Source organism: Paramacrobiotus metropolitanus, unplaced genomic scaffold (assembly GCF_019649055.1).
Source record: "Paramacrobiotus metropolitanus isolate TYO unplaced genomic scaffold, Prichtersi_v1.0 Parri_scaffold0000068, whole genome shotgun sequence".
Classification (NCBI taxonomy): domain Eukaryota; kingdom Metazoa; phylum Tardigrada; class Eutardigrada; order Parachela; family Macrobiotidae; genus Paramacrobiotus; species Paramacrobiotus metropolitanus.
Window position 1 is genome coordinate 509549 of NW_026570288.1, and position 20273 is coordinate 529821.

Genomic DNA, 20273 nt, shown 5'->3' on the forward strand with positions numbered 1-20273 from the left:
TTATTAGAATTACAATTGACCGCAGAAACATGCTCAGTGAAATCAATATAACGTTATCTATCCAGTAATAGCCACACAATTAAGGCCAGATTTCCAGCGGTTATTGATTTTGGGGCTTTTAGCTAATTGTAAAAAATTAAGTCTCCTCTATCAGAATATGTCATTATCATTCAAGAAAAAAATTTGCTGAGTTTAAAAAACAACCGCTGGAATCTCGCCTTAATAGCCACACAACTAAGTCCAGTTTTCAAACCAAATTTGTCATAGAAAGACCACCAAAGAAGTTCAAAATCCAAGTATTTACATTGTAGTTACCCTACCTGTACGTAGTTTAAGTTATCCTACGTAGCAGGGACGGGCCCGGACGGCAAATTTTAGTTATCCTAGTAATCCTACGTAGCAGGGACTGATGCGTTAAGCCATTTTCAATTTTACTCGTGTCTCCACGTTATCATATGTTAAAGTTTTTTACTGGACGGAAAAACTAAATGCGGAAAGGGAAATGCATTGATGCGTCTTGCAATTAAGCACATCCCATGGTCCCAACGTCCCATGGTCTTGCATGAACGACCTTTTACGCTATTAATGTACTCTTACCAATCCCCAAAAGTTCCACCGACGTGATTCATCCCCTTGTGCAATATAGAGAAGCTTTCTGCTTTCAACCTTAACGAATATTGTGTTGAAACTGTGCCCATGCTCACGATTCCACCACCAGAAGTCTTGCTTGCTGCGCGCCTTGGCAAGAACTGCAGTTATCCAACTCAGCGGCATACTAAGTCGCTTGTAACTGTTTAGCTCGAAAGATGGTCGTTCTCCAGAAGGCATGATCCACATGCGTCTTGCCACTTCCTTCACGATTTTGCCTTGTCTTTGAGCCTCGACAACAGCGAAAGTATGATACGATCCCGCGATAACGGTGGCCGGGTACCAGCGAAATGCCTCGCTGTTTGAGCCCCGCCACAAAATTTGTACCGTGTCGCCCGGGGCGAAAAGGTAATGAGAAATTCTCCCAAAGCATCGATGAAAAGGGATTAGCTCAGTATGGTGGCCGGGATATCCAAAATCAATGAAACAACCTCTCGCTACGTCCACATCAACTATCAGGCCGTGACGGAATGATCCATCGTCATCCTGTACGTCCACGGCGCCATAACACCATACAAGATCGTTTTCGAACATATTATTATAGTCCTCCTTCCTAAGTGGCTATATGCAGTTAATGTTTACTGATGAAGTTAATTCAGGGCACAAGGAAACTGCAGATAGAGCGGCATGTTGCTCATTTAATACTATTAACTCAGACTAACCATAAGGCACATAACTCAGCATAAGCAGTAAGCACTACAGTACTAGCTAAAAAGCAAAAGAGCAAAGAAATACAGTAGATAAATTAATTATTAACGGCGAAGCAGTAAAACTGCAATGGAATGGCTGGTACTTGGTAGGAATGCAATAATCAATACTTCTGTATGTTAGTCTGTTATGTCAGTCAACGTAGCTATGTCTTGGTACGTACTAGGCATGTCATCTGGTTGATCGACGGAGGCTGATCTGAACCACGCGGGCGCGCCGCAGCAATCCTTTAGGAAAGCATAAAAATTCATGCCGACGTAGCATCTATGAACATGTGTGCGCTTTGGTACTCCCATGTTCTACCAGATGGGCCTCAAAGCGCTCAATTTGCCAATAACGAAATACGCTGCGTGGGTATCCTGAAGAAACGATTTGGTATCAGTGGGCAGGCATTTGACCTGACGCAGACGGTCACTCTGATTGGAGCCAATGGACCACTGATACAAAGTGGGCTGCAGTTGCGTATTACGAAGAAAACCGTGCCAGCAAGAAACTTTTTTTTATTTTTCAGATGCCATCGCACAGCACGATAGAGCGGACGTTCCCGGTGCCAAAGTCAGCTTCCCGTGATCTGCCATTCCGGCAAATGGCCTGCATTCCGCTTTTATATGTCTGTCAACAACTTTGCAAATAGCATAAGGAAAAAGATGCAATTTGTACAATGGTTGTAATACAATGTCAATTACCTAATTGCGCACATTTAAATATTAAATTGTCACGCCTTTTAACTGTTTGTCCAGCGGTTGAATGGAGCTTTGACGGTGCCTCCCGAACCCAACTCACAAAATGGCTTTTAACGGAAAGATGACCTTATAGATGCCGATCAAGAAGGGCGTTTTAATGCGTTGTTGTCATCATATTAGCACATGTGCACATAGTTTCACTCTTGCATAAAGTTGCCAAAAGGTCATGTACTGAATGCGCTGTTTAAAAACACAAAATATACAAAATAATTGTTGTCGCGCTACATGTTTTACCGCGCCATAATAATCGCTCTTTTCTTTGGCGCTTCTTGGCTTCATGATCGTATACGCAGACAACTGAACCATTCTAAAACGTCTCATGGTTGTACGTAGCATTAAGTGCCAATGCACTTGCTAACGCAATAATAATGATTTCAGTCAAGCATTTTACAATCTCTTTATGCAAAAACCCACGCTTGCCGGGAACGTTTTTTGTGCTTCCGTTTCCATCAACTGTTTCATAAAGCAGTCATACGTTTTGCCACCTGTTTTGTTAATCTTGACAGCCAATGCGGCGGCTGCCCAAAACACCGGATGTGGGTCATCTTTGAGCAGCGTTAGTCAAACATGTCAGAACAGCGGCACGGTGTGCCACAGTCTCCAGGCACAGTGCTGGCAAACGGCTTCATGCGAATTCTTAGCCAGCATCGCCACAGCCAGTGATGCGGTGACGGTTGACCTTCTCGCTGTGGCCAATGGCGATCAACTGCATTTAAATCTTACCGGCAACCGGTGGATCGGAGTGGGATTCTCCATGGTGCGGTCTTCTTCCCATTTTTCACAAACTGCTTTATTCGAGTTATGTGCATAAATGTATTACGTAGATTAAGCAGGAAAAGAGTGGATTTATGGAAGGAACGTTAATTTTTTATGGTAAATTATATGATGATCGAAATCAGGTAAATTGTTGATCGACAGAGTGGAGGCATGGCTAATTCAGCGGTGGTACGTTGCTTCCATGATGTCAACGACACCGTGCAAGCCAAACTGACGTATAACATCCCCAACGCCCATCTTAATATTGGATGGCAGACTGTTGATGTAAGAATCGTGCGTCGTTAACGGCACGTATCTGTGCAGTGCAACCCGAGAGTGTTGTTTTTACCCGCTATAGCCTTGTGTTAGTTTTAGGCTTGCCGTTACTTAATTTGGTAATATAGACGCTTTAGTACATCTTATAGCAAGCACCGCTAAATGTCCAATCGGCTTCCTACGTGAACAACGAACTCCACTGCGTCGTCAAGCTGCACAAGAAATTCACCATCCAGCGTCAAGCGTTTGACCTTAGTCAGCCGGTGACTTTAATTGCCGCCACGGGCCGTTACGAAACAGTAAGCGGTGTTGAATGCTGTCCGTGTTTTGCTGTGGCCACGAATCAGGGACCTTGCAGATACCGTTTCCATGCATGATCGGGATCCAGCCATATTGAAACAGAAAACCAAGTTTTAATAAATGCATCCGGAAGCAATTCCACTCGACAGCCAGTTAAAGCACATGACCACCCGTCTGCGGCTTTTGGCGTGGACAGTGTCTGCTATCTATCTGCTCCGTGTTTTTGCATTTGCTGTCTGCTTACAAATCTACCCGACCCTGTTTTCGCGCAGCTTATAATGGTGTGACTGTATCTTGACTATATAAAGACGAAGCGCATACGGAAAAGCCTCTTGTATAAAATAATAGTTATCTAATATTTCTGTACTCTTGCAATGAATTACACACTTTTCAAAGTATCGCATCACTGTCGATTATGCCATAATATTTTGTCTAACAAGGAAAATCGTAGAACAGTGGAAACCAGACACTTCTTCGTGAGTATTATCAATGGTTTGGTTCGGGTCTTAATCGTTATGCAATCGTATAAAGAATATCAGTTAAAATACAACTTTTACTCCAGCGGATGGTATGCTTTTATCGGAAAACAGGCTACCAGACACCTGTGTAATTATGAGTTTATATGGTTTTTACGGCATAGGAAGCTTGGCGAAAAAGGTCACCGGATGAGAAATTGGCAAATTTTACTTGTGATAGAGACGTGTTTAAAAATATACACGAGATGCCGGTTTATGCGTTATCAGCTTTACTGACAATTAGAAATATTTTCGGGTTTGAACTCTGAACAGCCGGGTACATAGCGCACACCACCGGATAAAAACAAGATTACACCTCCAAACTGCAGGCAAAATCGGGGATTAACTGAATAAGCAGGAACTTTGCGGAATAATAATTCTAGTCTCTGAACCACAAATCAAGCCAGAGCTCAACAAAAAGATAATAACAGGGAGAAGGGGGCACACATCACAGTCTATATATAACACACCATCGCGGGGGACAAAAGATCCCTTTGAAAAGCATGGCGCGCGCGTCACAAAACAACATAAAATCTCTCTAGAATCTCTTGCATTCTCTTGCATTCGTCTCAGATATCGGCGGATCCACGACGCCACTGCGAATAGGAGGTAGCCGCCGGCGGCGGCGGGGAGGCGACGTAGACGCCGCTGGCGTTGCCGTACGTGTACTCCGGCATGGGGCCGCCGCCGTGCACGTAGCCGGCCGAGGGACTAGAGGGACGGGGGATTTCGCCGGTGCGCAGGAAACGGTTGAGCTCCTCCTCCGTGTCGAAGATCCAGATGTTGAAGGGCGAGCCGGGCACGTGCTCGCCGGACCATTTCACTTCGATGCGGTAGTCGCCGGGCTCGGTGGGGTCGTACTTGCACAGGATGGTGCGGTCCTTCTGACTCTCGCGCTGCATCTCCACGCGGAAGGCGCCTACAAGACCAAAAAATAAATTATAATTTTTATGGCTTTATTTACAAGGTAAAAAAATATTATAAATTGTATTCTTATTTTAATATATTAAATAGAAATTTTACAATTATTTTTAAATTAAAAATTATTTTATTTTATAATTACTTTTAGATTATTCTTTTAAATTATACTCAATTACCATTCAACCAATCAATCATTATTGTAATTTAAACAGTTTTTCGCTTAAAAATAACTTTTTTATTTTCAAATCATTTTTTGTCCTTTCTTATACCTAGTTTTATTGTTTTTGGGAATTTTTATACTATTTTTAGGAAATTTATAACTTACTTCTGATAAGTCATCCGCAGAGTTGGAAGCCAGTAAAAACTGATTGTAAAACGTACCTTTGGGCCCGCGCACGCGCACGGTTAATTGCCCAGCACCGGCACCTTTGGTCTCGCACATGAACCGGCTCTGATAACTGGCCAGCACATCGTGATTCACCCCCGGACCGTACACGCGCACCTTGCTGGGATCGGGTGTACCGGCAATTTTAATGGCAAATGGACTTCCTATAAACAGAAACACAGAAAACATTGTAATAATCAATGCGATGATGGAGCTAACCGTTGACAGCGTCCTGGGCACGTGTTCTCCGTTGTACTTGATGGTGAGCAAATGTTGACCGGCTTCGGCTGGTTTGATTCGCAGTGTGTACGTTCCGTCCCGGTGGTCATACAGCTCACAGAACGCCTCTTTATGCGGACCCATACAGTGTACGGACAGTTCGCCTGCAGAATTATTACATAATTAACATCCACTAGACTTCATTATCTGTGCTTATAATGGTTTGGGAACACACTGCCGAATCTTGAATGTGTAAAGGACGCGTATAGAATAATCGGTTGTGCCATATTATTTTGTCTAATAAGGAAAATCGTAAAACAGTGCAAACTAGACAATTCTTCGGTGGCAATTTTAATGGTTTGGTTACGGCTATATTAAATCGTTATAAAAACATACAAAAAATAAATGAAGAAATTAAAATAAACTTTTTTTACATCAGGCGGATGGTTTGCTTTTGTTTGACGTACCATTAAAGCAGCTACTCATATACAGCATATTAAGCTGTAATACTGCCGCATTTATTTATGTGTACAGTGTATTACAACGATTATTATATTTTATCACATAGTATGTACGTTTGTATATTGTAGCAAAACTTTTCATAAGAAAAAATCTACAATACGGCCTTCCGCTTCAGCAGCAAAAAAATATGTTTCTTAAGCGCCACGCGGTACACTGCTCTTCACTTGTTGTTACAACGATTACAATACGCAAAGGGCTACCAATTTCCACTGTTCTGCGATCAACCTCTCTCGGCACAATATTGTGGCACAATTCATACTGCCACCACGATAATGATAACTGACACCCCCCATAATGATAATTTAACACCCCCCATAATGATAATTTTTATACGTGGCATAATTTTTAAATCGCATATTATTATTCTGCCGGGAATGTAACACGAGGATACTTTTCGGACTTACCTGGTCCGGCGCGTCGCGTATCGATCATACTCTTGATATCCTTGCCGATCATCCCGCTCTTGATATCCCCACTGACCACCACCTTACTGGCATCCCCGGCGGACGCCACCGTCAGTTTGTACGGGCACCCTTTCACCGTGTCCCCGCTCCATTTGACGTTGAGGACGTAGGAGCCGCTGTGCTGCGCCGTGTACGTCGCTTTGTAGACGTTACTGCCCAGATGCTGCAGCGTCACCGGGATGTCGGCTTTGATGCCGCTGATGTGGACTTCCGGTTCGCCGGGTCCGGCCTCCTAGCCGTCGATGATGAACTCGGCTTCCTCGCGCACTTTGGCCTCCGTCAGACCGCGATCGCGCAGCCGCACCCGGCCGGCGTCGATGGGGATGAGGGCCGGCTCGGCCCAGCCGGGGAACGGGGAGTGCGGGATGGGCTGCTCCGACCACCACACGTGGATATCGTGATGACCTATAGTGTGGCAGTTTTACTCTCAAACGCACGTATTTTAATTCAGAAGCGAATTTTATTATTTTCTGCGTATTGACATGCTATACGGAAGATGCACTACATCTACCGTACTAGATGACCAACCACACACAGTCGGTAGAGTGGGAATCTCTGTTCTGAACGGTGATCTGCTCCTAACTCCTACGCTCACAACCAGTATCTGGATGATGTTCATCCAGATTCAAATGTGACTTCCTGCAGGTACACACTAATGCTTTCGCCACAAGAAGGTAACTCAGGATCTCCTAACCTTTAATCATAATCTGAAGACTGCACACACTGCATACAGACTCTCCAGCCAACACCATCAAACCTGCACACACCGCATACAGATCTGCCAAGACCAAACTCACACTCAAACTCTCAAGTCAGACTCCGACAAGACTAATCACACAAACAGAATCGCTGATGGAATTAGCGATCAAAAGCTTTAGATAAGAACAGGTAAATCGTACGTGAACTACGACGTACGTACAAAGTATGGGCATACTACGCCTACTGCGTCAGTATTTTAGTTTCTTTTTCGATTCCAGGATGCCTGATACTGATTATCACCTGACTAGAAAACCGAAATAATTCTTTTTGAACGCACAAACGTAGTACAATGGCTGACTGTGGAAAACCCCAGTTCCAAATCGATAATAAAACTTTGCTATCTGTCCTCGCTTAATTTGCAAACTCTAAGAAACCATCAAACTTTATTTTAAAAATAAATGTTTTTCTAATAAAGTTTTATATTTCTAAATTTTTGGAAAATTTTTAAATTTTTGCTGTTACTACCGGCTAGAATTGTTAAATGCTCCGTCAACGCTGTCCAAAGCGTAGAACATGGAAAAACCCAATAAAATTAAGTACTCGAGCTCTATCATGGAGCTATCCGAACATTAAGTCCAATTTCTACTGTTTTTGGGACCCAAAAACAGTAGCTTTTCACAGCAAATCTTTGGGCCAGCAGATACATAACAAGAGTAAAATTGGTGATATTTCTGAACCATGTTGCTTTTCAAAGCTTTTCATATCGGATAAACAAGCTACATATTGCAGTGGGTGCAATTTATGCCAGACTATACAGATCTGCAATCTGTAGTAGTTCATACCGCAGTAATTTATATTACGGTTAAAATAGCTGTTTAAATATTTGTTCATCTACTGTATTAATTATATCATTTGATTTTCTTAGTAAATTCTAGTTTTATTCCCTAAAACTTTTGTCGCTGTCGTTGTGCTTACCTTCGGCAATTGCGGTGAAACTGACTTTGACCCGGTCCTTGCCGACGTTCTCCACCTTAACGGGGACCAGTCCACTGGGCCCGCGGACTTCCGCCGACAGTTTCCCTGGACAGGCTTCCGACGTATCGAAGGTGATCGTAGAATATTTAATTTATATGAAACATAATCCTACCTATTTGTTCCGATCGCTTTCGAAACGCTGGGCCCGTGAGGACCGTCGGCGATCACAATCATCAAAGAGCAGGGCAAAAAAGAATGCACACCGGAGAAACAAGCTCGCACGAATTTCTGCGGCAGCGTTTGTCCATGGAAATTCAACGAGGAAATGCGGCGTCAGTGCTGGGGACGATGGAAGGGCGGATAAGCCGAACGAAATTTTTCTGTTAATATCTTAGCGTGTTTTTTTTTAATTTGTGTATTGCGAGTTTGATTTGACCAATAAAGTTACAGTATCCTGATCGGAGTGTTCCCTAAGGTAATGTGCAAAGCTTCAGCTTTCAAAGGTGTGATGATGTTACTGTGCACTGTGACTTGCTTTCGACTTGCACTAAACATCGTGGTGTTCGCGTTGACCACAGATGGCACAACAGTGTTGGCTACCATATCCACAGAACCGACCCGCGGCTGTGCAGTGACCTTTGTTCCATAGGTGGCACACTTCGTCATCTTTGGCTCCCCCGCTACCTGCGGGGAGGCTGAGAACCAACTGACCTACCCACGATGAGCGACGATTGCTGGTACTACTTTGCAATAGCGGACATTCAGGCCTGATGTGTCCGAATTTCCAGCAGTTATAACACTGGACCTCAGTATTTCTGCCTACACCGCCTGTGTGATGACCAGCGTCATGCCCAAGTGGTTGCATCAAATACTTGGTATAAGCGTCGTCATTTCTGCGCTACCACTGCATGACATCATTTGGATTTCGTCAAACGACTAAACGGAACTGTCGGTCATAATCAAGCCACTGGTCAACAGCAGTTCCTTTCCCCGCTTATATCTGCGCGACGTGATCTATGTAGTTCATCATAGGTAGGTCCACCTCCTGGTATATGGCACACCGATATATTTTTAGCACGGCAAACGCCCTCATCCATGGACTGAAGTCTCGAATCTGCGCACTTTTGCCAAATGCATTCTTAGTGTCGACTACGCTTGAGGGGGACATTTGTTTAGCAGTTAATCAAGAAGGTTTACGAATTACCTTTTGCGAATAAAGCTATGAAGAAAGTCCTTGACCGAGCTACTGCCACTATTCAGCGAAGAGAAATGCTAGGAAACGTAGTGACCTTTCTGTTGCACAGAAACTCAGCTGAATATGTACTACACGGGGGTAATTCCACCTCTCTTGTCAGACCAGTTCCGCCTCAGCCTCCTTTGGGTGAGTGACCGGATTGACTACCACAGAATTCGTGGGAATTTTTTATTATTTTCACCGAATATCATCCAGAAATTATAGCGACAAAAACCAAATTTTTAGAAAATCTTCGGATTTCATAACTTTGATCACGATTACAGGAAACGCGGAGGCGATAGTCGAGACTGTTTTTTAAACGTTACCGACCAAGTCGTCGCATAAAATCTCGTCGCGGGACACTTTTTCGGCCATTTTAGGTCGCGGGGACAGTTCATTTAAGGACTTGTCGTCGCTAGACTTTTCGTCTTGAGACATCTGGCAATCAGACATGTGGTTACACGGACAACTCGAGTTCAGACATTTCGTCGTCAGGACAATTGGATTCGCAATTTTTTTAATTGAAAATTTTTAATTTTAGCTTGAATATGCCGCCGTTTCACTCAAAATTTATCTCATTTAGACAAGCCCAGCATATGGAATAACTCCTTATTTTTAAAAATTTCGAAAACATTATATTATTTCGATTATTAGTACTAGTAGATATTGAGCAAACTTACCCAGTTATTCAATTAGGTACTTGCGTGTAAAACATGCAGTAAAATCTAAAAACTGCTCTGTGTTATACAGAAACACTATTACAAATACTGTATGTTAAGATTCAATATTTTTGTGGTTTCTGCAGTTAAAATATTAGAAAATTGTGCATTATGGCAAACCAGCAACAATTATATTATAATAATTGTGTGTATTTGAAGTTTGTGCACGATTAACAGAGAGGAAAGCAAGAGAGACTTGATTGCCATTATTAATTTAGGTTGGAACATTTAGCAAGGAACAAGCTTCTCTGCACACTGTACAGTCTATCATTATTCATACGTGTGCACAGCAGACATCGTTAAACGCAGAATCACTTTCTCACTTCAAGACAGTGATAAAGGGTGTCCCAGTTTCCATCACGCAGTACATTTTGACCACTACAGAAACTGCATGAATAAAATAGTTTCTGGGCTACACTGACACAGATCGCACGTAAATGTCAGTGATTTTCAATTGTCTCCGTGTTTGAAGGATGACAATACTTTTCCCCTTCTGCCTTCTGGTTGTAATGCCAGAGAAGTCATGATCTGTTCCTTTAAAAATCAGTTTTTCAGTGGCAAAACCAAAGTTTCAGAATCAGCCGCTCGTAAACAAATATTTCCTCAATTTTTCAGCTAAAGGTTACAGTTCCAGGTTGACCGCCTTGCCAACATCGTCAACGACTATAACAACCAGGAAAAGGTCGGATTCTTGCGAAACACTGCGGCAGACCTGGAATTGAGTGTGTGAGCGGTCAGTTACGCATATTTTCATTAGCATAAGCAAGATGTTTTTGTTTGCTAAATCTTGAATGTGTCGAACTGTGGTGTGGTTAATTAAACTTTTGCATGCCTTAGTTTTTGTAATTTTGAGCAATAACGATCGCGGTTGGTTAAACTCCTTCCACGATTTTTATTAACTGTATCTACTTCGGTTTTGTTTTTATATTTTATTAAGACTTTCTTCTTGGCGGTTCTGATTTGTCATTAACTTCGGCTTGAAAATAACAAAATTTCACACAACGAAAAGTCCATCAACGAAAAGTCCGTGCGCCGAAATGTCCTAGCCTGGCAACGAGTAGTTTGCTACCAATTGTCGCGTTAACGAAACATCCGAAAACGAAATGTCCGTAAAACGGAACGTCCACATACGAGTTGTCCCACGACCAGAAGTCCTCTAAACGAAGTGTCGCCGACGAAATGTCCCGCGACGAACTGTCTCGCGACGACTTGTCACGTAGCCGTTTTTTAAAACCCAAAAGAAAATGGCTATTCCCACCACCCTGGCACCTCCTTCGGCTATTCTGACCACTTTCCCCCCGTGATCAGAGGAGATATCCGACCTTAATTGTGCCACGAAGTTCTTAGGCTTATCTGCATAGCACTTATTCACATCGGTAAATATTAGCGGCTTTACCTTTACGTTTCTAATGGTAATGGATAAATGTAATGATGCTCAAATTTCTAAAAAAAGATTTCTGTAACAACCAGTATTTTATGAATAATATACGTAAGAGGTGGGAATGGGAGTAAGAGATAGTGGGAACATATGTAAATAAAGGGTGGTGGTGCCGAAAGGAGATGTAAAAAGGTTTATTTGATAATAAAGACTTGACAGTTGACACGACGGGTCTGCGCTTCCGTGTTACATCTGAAATTGTGGGAGCAGTAATTCAGTTCTGTTGTGCGTTTTAACACGGAAGTCCATGTTGTGAAAGGTCATTTTTATTTACACATGCGGTTTCAGTTAGTAAGAAAGAAGCTCTTCAGAAGCTTATTAGAAAAGAAAATCTCAAAACTGTTAAAATTACAGCGTCCGTAATTGGGATAGCCCAGAGGTGCTTATTCCTCTTCCTACAACTTTGTATAACAAGACTGCTTTTTACATAGTATTTTATCACATTTCTGTTTGCAGTGTCATTTCGTTCTAAGGTAAGTGTTTTAATGTCGAGAGTAAAGCAGTCTTTTGGCTTTTAGCGTCGCTTTCTAATAACGCAGAGCTGGTTTTTTGATGTAGTAAATCAGGAAAAATTCTAGCACACCATTGGATCGTAAATACGAAAATACGTACAGTACGTAACGGTTTGCACGCCATTTCATTGGAAGAAGCGCCAGTAGACGTAACACTGAGTTCAAACCATAGAAACTATAATATCACTGTTATGCCTACGAGCCGAAGTACGTATGCATCATACAACTATGTATTTTGAGTTGTTGGTTAAAATACTCACAAGTCAGTATTACTGATAAAAACTTGATCAATGTCGCTACGCGACTGCAGCGCCCCAATGCCACGTTGCAGGAACAAAGTGAATTTCTTATTACAACCAGTATTGGGTTCGGTTTCGACCGCCTGGCGTAACTGAATTCAAAAAGAGCCACTGGTGGCAGATTAAGTAAAATAATTTCTACAAAGAAATGGTAAGAAGAAAGTAGCGGCAATATCCAAAAAGTGGTGCGGGGGCAGTCAAAGGCGGTGTTCGTTCTAGTTTTATAAAAGGGAGGTGACAATAGCCGAAAGGGGGCGCAGGGGGTGACAATAGTCACACCCAATTTCAATTACTTACCTATTTCATCACGATCACGGTTTCCTTTCGAAAACTTTTAAAATTTTGATAACTATGTGATAACGTACGTTGGTTTTGGTTTTATGCAGCGGCCCCAAGGCGATCGCCTCTCGCCTTTTTCCGCAACAGTATCGACTAAGCGACTTATTGTAATCGCAGTCTAGTACCTATTCCTTTCTACCTTTGCATGTGCCAGTGATTCGCGTTTTCTTTTGGACTCCGCTTAACTTCCATGTTTTCGCATACCTGATAAACTTTAACCTTTTTTATGTTATCACTTCTTGTGGTTACACATATTGCCTCGTTGCAAGGACAAAACATTTCCATTATTACAAGACGCACAAAAGAACATCAGAAAACAAAAAAAAAACACCCAAAATGCCAAGGAACAGAAGAAAATATCCCTAAAAAGGATAAGGGACCTAGAAACCAGACCGAAAACAAGGGATCGGTAAAAAATAATTCCTGGAAAACGTCGGGCAATAAAATCGTCGAAAAGCGAAATGCCGGTCAGTACTCTGTCGGTCAGCAGTTTGTGTTATTCACATGTTAGCAGGTAGCAGTATACCGGTCAGCAAATTGTTTGGAAGGAAAACGGAGGTTAAAGATTTGACGTGCTCCCCAAGTTTACAAGGTCATTCTTCAGTACTGATGGAGAAGATTTTTTTCAGAGCGGCTGTCCAAGTACCACATCAATGCAAACAAAGTTAAGTTTCGCAGGGAATGGCATGGTACCTGAGCTAACGGGTCATCCATTTTGCCAGTGAATCGTGCATCTCCTGCTTGCCACTGCGTCAGTAATTGTATCAAGATCCTTTTTGGTACAGGATGAGCGTCTAGTTGGCTTTGCAACGTTCGAATGCCTTCGTCGGTCATCGGTTGACAATTATTTTCCAGAAACTGCCTTGCAGATTGCATTTGCTCGTTTTGATTTGTGTTGATGACACACTTGCTTAAAAAAATGTTAGTACGTAAGTCCAGATATTGCGGTGTCCAAAACCTGCGGTAATAAGGCCCAACAAAGCTGGAGCGGGAAGAGTGCCAGCCACTACCCGATAGTATAATTGTTTTGTAAATCGGTTAATATTTTCGTCAAAAGCTAAAGCCAGCTGGTCATTCCCATATTTCTGCAGATTAAATTCCATCCGCAAACCAGCGGGAGCGGTTGTTAAAATGATGCGCCAGAATTTACACACTTTACGACAATTCAGTTCGTCCTGAAATTCCAGAAAGGAAAATATCCGATGGAAGACTTCCACTGGAATACAAGTATTTATACACGGTTGATGCTGATACAGTGTTGTGGATATGGTAGCCTAATAAAAATAAAAGATAAAACGATCATTTCATCCGATCGATTTTTTACTGAAGTATGGTAGGACACTGGGCATATACAGCGCTGCCGGGCCAAGCAGGGCCAAGCTGCGACACCAATCAGAGCTGCTTGTAGGAAGTCGAACTGTTGGCCAGCAAACTCTCGGTCAGCAGGTTTATTGATCAGCAATATATCAGTCATTAAACTGTCGGGAAGCAAAATGAAGGTCATGGGTCAGGTCAAGCAAAATGGACATGCTACGGGCAGAGACGGGTATACATAAGCCCCTTAAAAATGACCGCCACCCCATCTCCTTAATCACTCCCTGACCCTTGCTGATATAAATAAAGATAAAAAGATTTGTTGCTAATGAACCCGGCAGTGACCTGACATGTGAGTTACCCGAGGAAAGCTTTGAAAACAACCGAAAGGGCATAGAAAATACGTCCATTTCATTTTACGCAACTATGTACTGCGTCCTAACTTGGCCCGGCAGGGCTATAGTCTGTAGCGCAGGCCATTTATGATTTAGTAAACAAGTACTATCAGTTTTTGTAGTATGCGCGCATTTCTACATATCCGATTCTACCTCGTAAATACCCGAAATGCCCGATTCCGATAGTATTTTGATTACTAAAATGTGACTTCTTACCAGAAAGGATTTGAAAGCAATGGGCTTGTCGCGTTCTCTTTCTAAATACCTCTTCCCATTACGCAGTTCATAGGTTGTTGTCCGTTTAGCCATTATCCGAAATACTTCGACCTTATAAAACAAAATTTAAAGCGTCTGCAGTGTGCATCGGCATCGTATTTTAAAGCTAACGTCAGAATTATATAGCACGTGCGACGTGAAATTTGGCCGACCAATGTTTCGTGCCGCAATGGGTGTACTGATTCAAATACAATGGGTGGATGCTTCTGCGATCTCGTTTTTGATTTTTGCGTTACTTACCGTAGTACAAATGACTTATTGTGCTTGAATTGTTACAGACTATAGCTGCCCATAATTGTGGCAACTTATCTTGAACGTGTGTCTACAATCTCATGCAGACTACGCCTGATTGTTGTAGGCGTTAAGCCCATTAAACAAACAATCAAACCAAAGTTACCAAACCACGTTTACCCTGCCTTGCGTTTACCCAGCGTAGCTGTACCTTAGTACAGCTACGTTTTTTGGTAGATAGGTATACTTCATGGTTCAAGCTGTTCAGCAAACTGGTCACCGTTTATTATATCGACAGCACCGTAGTACCATAGAGGCTGGTTACGGATAGAACCGAACATGGAAGCTGAACATGGTGCATGCGGTTTGATCACTGTTTATGCATTGTTATTTGCGGTTCTTATAAGTTTCTTAGGCTTGTTAGCTTAATTAAGGGATTTGGCCCGGTACATACCACCAAATTCGTGCACATTCACGGGAGCTTTTCGCTGTCGCGCATTCCCAAATGCTGTTTTGCATTGCTTTATGACATTGTTTAGCCAGATGATTTGTGTACATGGGCGTAAAAACCGTTTGTGCACGTAACAGGTTCGTGAGTTATGGCTGCAAGAAAATATTCCAAAATTTTTAAATGCATCGAGGTGTACCAAAAGTTACGTTATAAACCGATCTTTCAGTTTTGCACGCTGCAGCGGTGAAATTATATCTCGATTGCATCCAGGCGTGTTTTGCCAGCTTCCTCCTTTCCGCTTGCTCGGCTGCAGCACCAACGTTAGCATAGGTGCGCTCAGTATACGAAGATGTATCAACGCACGTCACATCCACTGCTAGCGGTTTTCCTCGTTCCCACAGTTCGAAAGTTACGGCCCATGGAGTGACCGGACTAAACACCTAGTGCACAAGGTCGGGAACGGTATGGCCACTGCTACGAAGCAAAGAAGAAAGTTGGCGAGACGATCTTTGCTTGGAAACTTAATAAATTGTGGACATTTTTTGTTGATTCTGTTTCTTCTGATTTGTTCGATATTCGTACTATTGGTGCTTTTAAGCAAGCTTTGAACCGTGTCGATTTTGTTTAAGGAATCTTTTCTGTCTATCTGCACTCGTACTTTTCGAATTTGCTATTTGGCCAGGTTTAAAACCCCAGCTAGAATGTCACCCTAGCCGGAAATGGGCTACCTGCTCCACGATGAATAATAATAAAATAATAATAATACAGGCCAGAAACGGGCGAAAGAGTTTTTTAGACAGTGGTTATCTATCCAAATGCAACGGGGAAACGCGATATGTGTTATGGGTACAATCCCCGAGCAGGATAGCATTGCAGAAGTGTTTTCGTTATAAATCTTGCCTTTTTAGTACTCAGTTTGTACTTACATGACGATACTTATTAAAGACAGATAGGGTAGCCCCATTGTTAAAACAAATTTTGCTCGTAAACGCAAATACAGAAGAATTTTAAGATGAATTTAAAAATTTTTAAATTCATTTCAAAATTTGAAAAAAAATTGTGCAGCTCTGGTTCGGTGTAACAACGATCTTTATATTAACATGCATTTACGTACCAAATCTGAAGATCGGTTTATAATGAAACTTTTGGTACACCAATCACTACACCTGAATGCATTTAAACGTTTGCTTCCCCACCGTATGACGTGAAATTAACGATTATTAGAATTACAATTGACCGCAGAAACATGCTCAGTGAAATCAATATAACGTTATCTATCCAGTAATAGCCACACAATTAAGGCCAGATTTCCAGCGGTTATTGATTTTGGGGCTTTTAGCTAATTGTAAAAAATTAAGTCTCCTCTATCAGAATATGTCATTATCATTCAAGAAAAAAATTTGCTGAGTTTAAAAAACAACCGCTGGAATCTCGCCTTAATAGCCACACAACTAAGTCCAGTTTTCAAACCAAATTTGTCATAGAAAGACCACCAAAGAAGTTCAAAATCCAAGTATTTACATTGTAGTTACCCTACCTGTACGTAGTTTAAGTTATCCTACGTAGCAGGGACGGGCCCGGACGGCAAATTTTAGTTATCCTAGTAATCCTACGTAGCAGGGACTGATGCGTTAAGCCATTTTCAATTTTACTCGTGTCTCCACGTTATCATATGTTAAAGTTTTTTACTGGACGGAAAAAACTAAATGCGGAAAGGGAAATGCATTGATGCGTCTTGCAATTAAGCACATCCCATGGTCCCAACGTCCCATGGTCTTGCATGAACGACCTTTTACGCTATTAATGTACTCTTACCAATCCCCAAAAGTTCCACCGACGTGATTCATCCCCTTGTGCAATATAGAGAAGCTTTCTGCTTTCAACCTTAACGAATATTGTGTTGAAACTGTGCCCATGCTCACGATTCCACCACCAGAAGTCTTGCTTGCTGCGCGCCTTGGCAAGAACTGCAGTTATCCAACTCAGCGGCATACTAAGTCGCTTGTAACTGTTTAGCTCGAAAGATGGTCGTTCTCCAGAAGGCATGATCCACATGCGTCTTGCCACTTCCTTCACGATTTTGCCTTGTCTTTGAGCCTCGACAACAGCGAAAGTATGATACGATCCCGCGATAACGGTGGCCGGGTACCAGCGAAATGCCTCGCTGTTTGAGCCCCGCCACAAAATTTGTACCGTGTCGCCCGGGGCGAAAAGGTAATGAGAAATTCTCCCAAAGCATCGATGAAAAGGGATTAGCTCAGTATGGTGGCCGGGATATCCAAAATCAATGAAACAACCTCTCGCTACGTCCACATCAACTATCAGGCCGTGACGGAATGATCCATCGTCATCCTGTACGTCCACGGCGCCATAACACCATACAAGATCGTTTTCGAACATATTATTATAGTCCTCCTTCCTAAGTGGCTATATGCAGTTAATGTTTACTGATGAAGTTAATTCAGGGCACAAGGAAACTGCAGATAGAGCGGCATGTTGCTCATTTAATACTATTAACTCAGACTAACCATAAGGCACATAACTCAGCATAAGCAGTAAGCACTACAGTACTAGCTAAAAAGCAAAAGAGCAAAGAAATACAGTAGATAAATTAATTATTAACGGCGAAGCAGTAAAACTGCAATGGAATGGCTGGTACTTGGTAGGAATGCAATAATCAATACTTCTGTATGTTAGTCTGTTATGTCAGTCAACGTAGCTATGTCTTGGTACGTACTAGGCATGTCATCTGGTTGATCGACGGAGGCTGATCTGAACCACGCGGGCGCGCCGCAGCAATCCTTTAGGGAAAGCATAAAAATTCATGCCGACGTAGCATCTATGAACATGTGTGCGCTTTGGTACTCCCATGTTCTACCAGATGGGCCTCAAAGCGCTCAATTTGCCAATAACGAAATACGCTGCGTGGGTATCCTGAAGAAACGATTTGGTATCAGTGGGCAGGCATTTGACCTGACGCAGACGGTCACTCTGATTGGAGCCAATGGACCACTGATACAAAGTGGGCTGCAGTTGCGTATTACGAAGAAAACCGTGCCAGCAAGAAACTTTTTTTTATTTTTCAGATGCCATCGCACAGCACGATAGAGCGGACGTTCCCGGTGCCAAAGTCAGCTTCCCGTGATCTGCCATTCCGGCAAATGGCCTGCATTCCGCTTTTATATGTCTGTCAACAACTTTGCAAATAGCATAAGGAAAAAGATGCAATTTGTACAATGGTTGTAATACAATGTCAATTACCTAATTGCGCACATTTAAATATTAAATTGTCACGCCTTTTAACTGTTTGTCCAGCGGTTGAATGGAGCTTTGACGGTGCCTCCCAGCAACTCACAAAATGGCTTTTAACGGAAAGATGACCTTATAGATGCCGATCAAGAAGGGCGTTTTAATGCGTTGTTGTCATCATATTAGCACATGTGCACATAGTTTCACTCTTGCATAAAGTTGCCAAAAGGTCATGTACTGAATGCGCTGTTTAAAAACACAAAATATACAAAATAATTGTTGTCGCGCTACATGTTTTACCGCGCCATAATAATCGCTCTTTTCTTTGGCGCTTCTTGGCTTCATGATCGTATACGCAGACAACTGAACCATTCTAAAACGTCTCATGGTTGTACGTAGCATTAAGTGCCAATGCACTTGCTAACGCAATAATAATGATTTCAGTCAAGCATTTTACAATCTCTTTATGCAAAACCCACGCTTGCCGGGAACGTTTTTTGTGCTTCCGTTTCCATCAACTGTTTCATAAAGCAGTCATACGTTTTGCCACCTGTTTTGTTAATCTTGACAGCCAATGCGGCGGCTGCCCAAAACACCGGATGTGGGTCATCTTTGAGCAGCGTTAGTCAAACATGTCAGAACAGCGGCACGGTGTGCCACAGTCTCCAGGCACAGTGCTGGCAAACGGCTTCATGCGAATTCTTAGCCAGCATCGCCACAGCCAGTGATGCGGTGACGGTTGACCTTCTCGCTGTGGCCAATGGCGATCAACTGCATTTAAATCTTACCGGCAACCGGTGGATCGGAGGATTCTCCATGGTGCGGTCTTCTTCCCATTTTTCACAAACTGCTTTATTCGAGTTATGTGCATAAATGTATTACGTAGATTAAGCAGGAAAAGAGTGGATTTATGGAAGGAACGTTAATTTTTTATGGTAAATTATATGATGATCGAAATCAGGTAAATTGTTGATCGACAGAGTGGAGGCATGGCTAATTCAGCGGTGGTACGTTGCTTCCATGATGTCAACGACACCGTGCAAGCCAAACTGACGTATAACATCCCCAACGCCCATCTTAATATTGGATGGCAGACTGTTGATGTAAGAATCGTGCGTCGTTAACGGCACGTATCTGTGCAGTGCAACCCGAGAGTGTTGTTTTTACCCGCTATAGCCTTGTGTTAGTTTTAGGCTTGCCGTTACTTAATTTGGTAATATAGACGCTTTAGTACATCTTATAGCAAGCACCGCTAAATGTCCAATCGGCTTCCTACGTGAACAACGAACTCCACTGCGTCGTCAAGCTGCACAAGAAATTCACCATCCAGCGTCAAGCGTTTGACCTTAGTCAGCCGGTGACTTTAATTGCCGCCACGGGCCGTTACGAAACAGTAAGCGGTGTTGAATGCTGTCCGTGTTTTGCTGTGGCCACGAATCAGGGACCTTGCAGATACCGTTTCCATGCATGATCGGGATCCAGCCATATTGAAACAGAAAACCAAGTTTTAATAAATGCATCCGGAAGCAATTCCACTCGACAGCCAGTTAAAGCACATGACCACCCGTCTGCGGCTTTTGGCGTGGACAGTGTCTGCTATCTATCTGCTCCGTGTTTTTGCATTTGCTGTCTGCTTACAAATCTACCCGACCCTGTTTTCGCGCAGCTTATAATGGTGTGACTGT

General features: G+C 42.6%; 2 protein-coding genes across 3 annotated transcripts in view; both read right to left on the bottom strand.

Moving 5' to 3' along the window:
* Positions 1-20273, bottom strand: part of LOC129594421 (filamin-C-like) — a 45661-nt gene that overhangs the window by 6873 nt on the left and 18515 nt on the right. Inside the window, exons 1-3 of one of the 2 annotated variants that reach the window (XM_055491107.1) lie at positions 17155-17963; positions 14598-14708; positions 13835-13946 (exon numbers count right to left, since the gene is read on the bottom strand). In XM_055491107.1, coding sequence (XP_055347082.1) covers positions 13835-13946; positions 14598-14708; positions 17155-17739 — 808 coding nt within the window. In that variant the 5' untranslated portion in view covers positions 17740-17963. Of the gene's footprint in view, positions 1-13834; positions 13947-14597; positions 14709-17154; positions 17964-20273 lie in introns of those variants that run through there. The other variant, XM_055491108.1, reaches the window with a different exon arrangement.
* LOC129594422 (filamin-A-like) lies at positions 4192-8249 on the bottom strand. Its single transcript, XM_055491109.1, has 4 exons — positions 8132-8249; positions 6398-6862; positions 5249-5635; positions 4192-4865 (listed from the first exon to the last, which is right to left on the bottom strand). The coding sequence occupies exons 2-4, from the start codon at positions 6447-6449 to the stop codon at positions 4516-4518; spliced, it is 789 nt and encodes a 262-aa protein (XP_055347084.1). The 5' UTR covers positions 6450-6862; positions 8132-8249; the 3' UTR covers positions 4192-4515.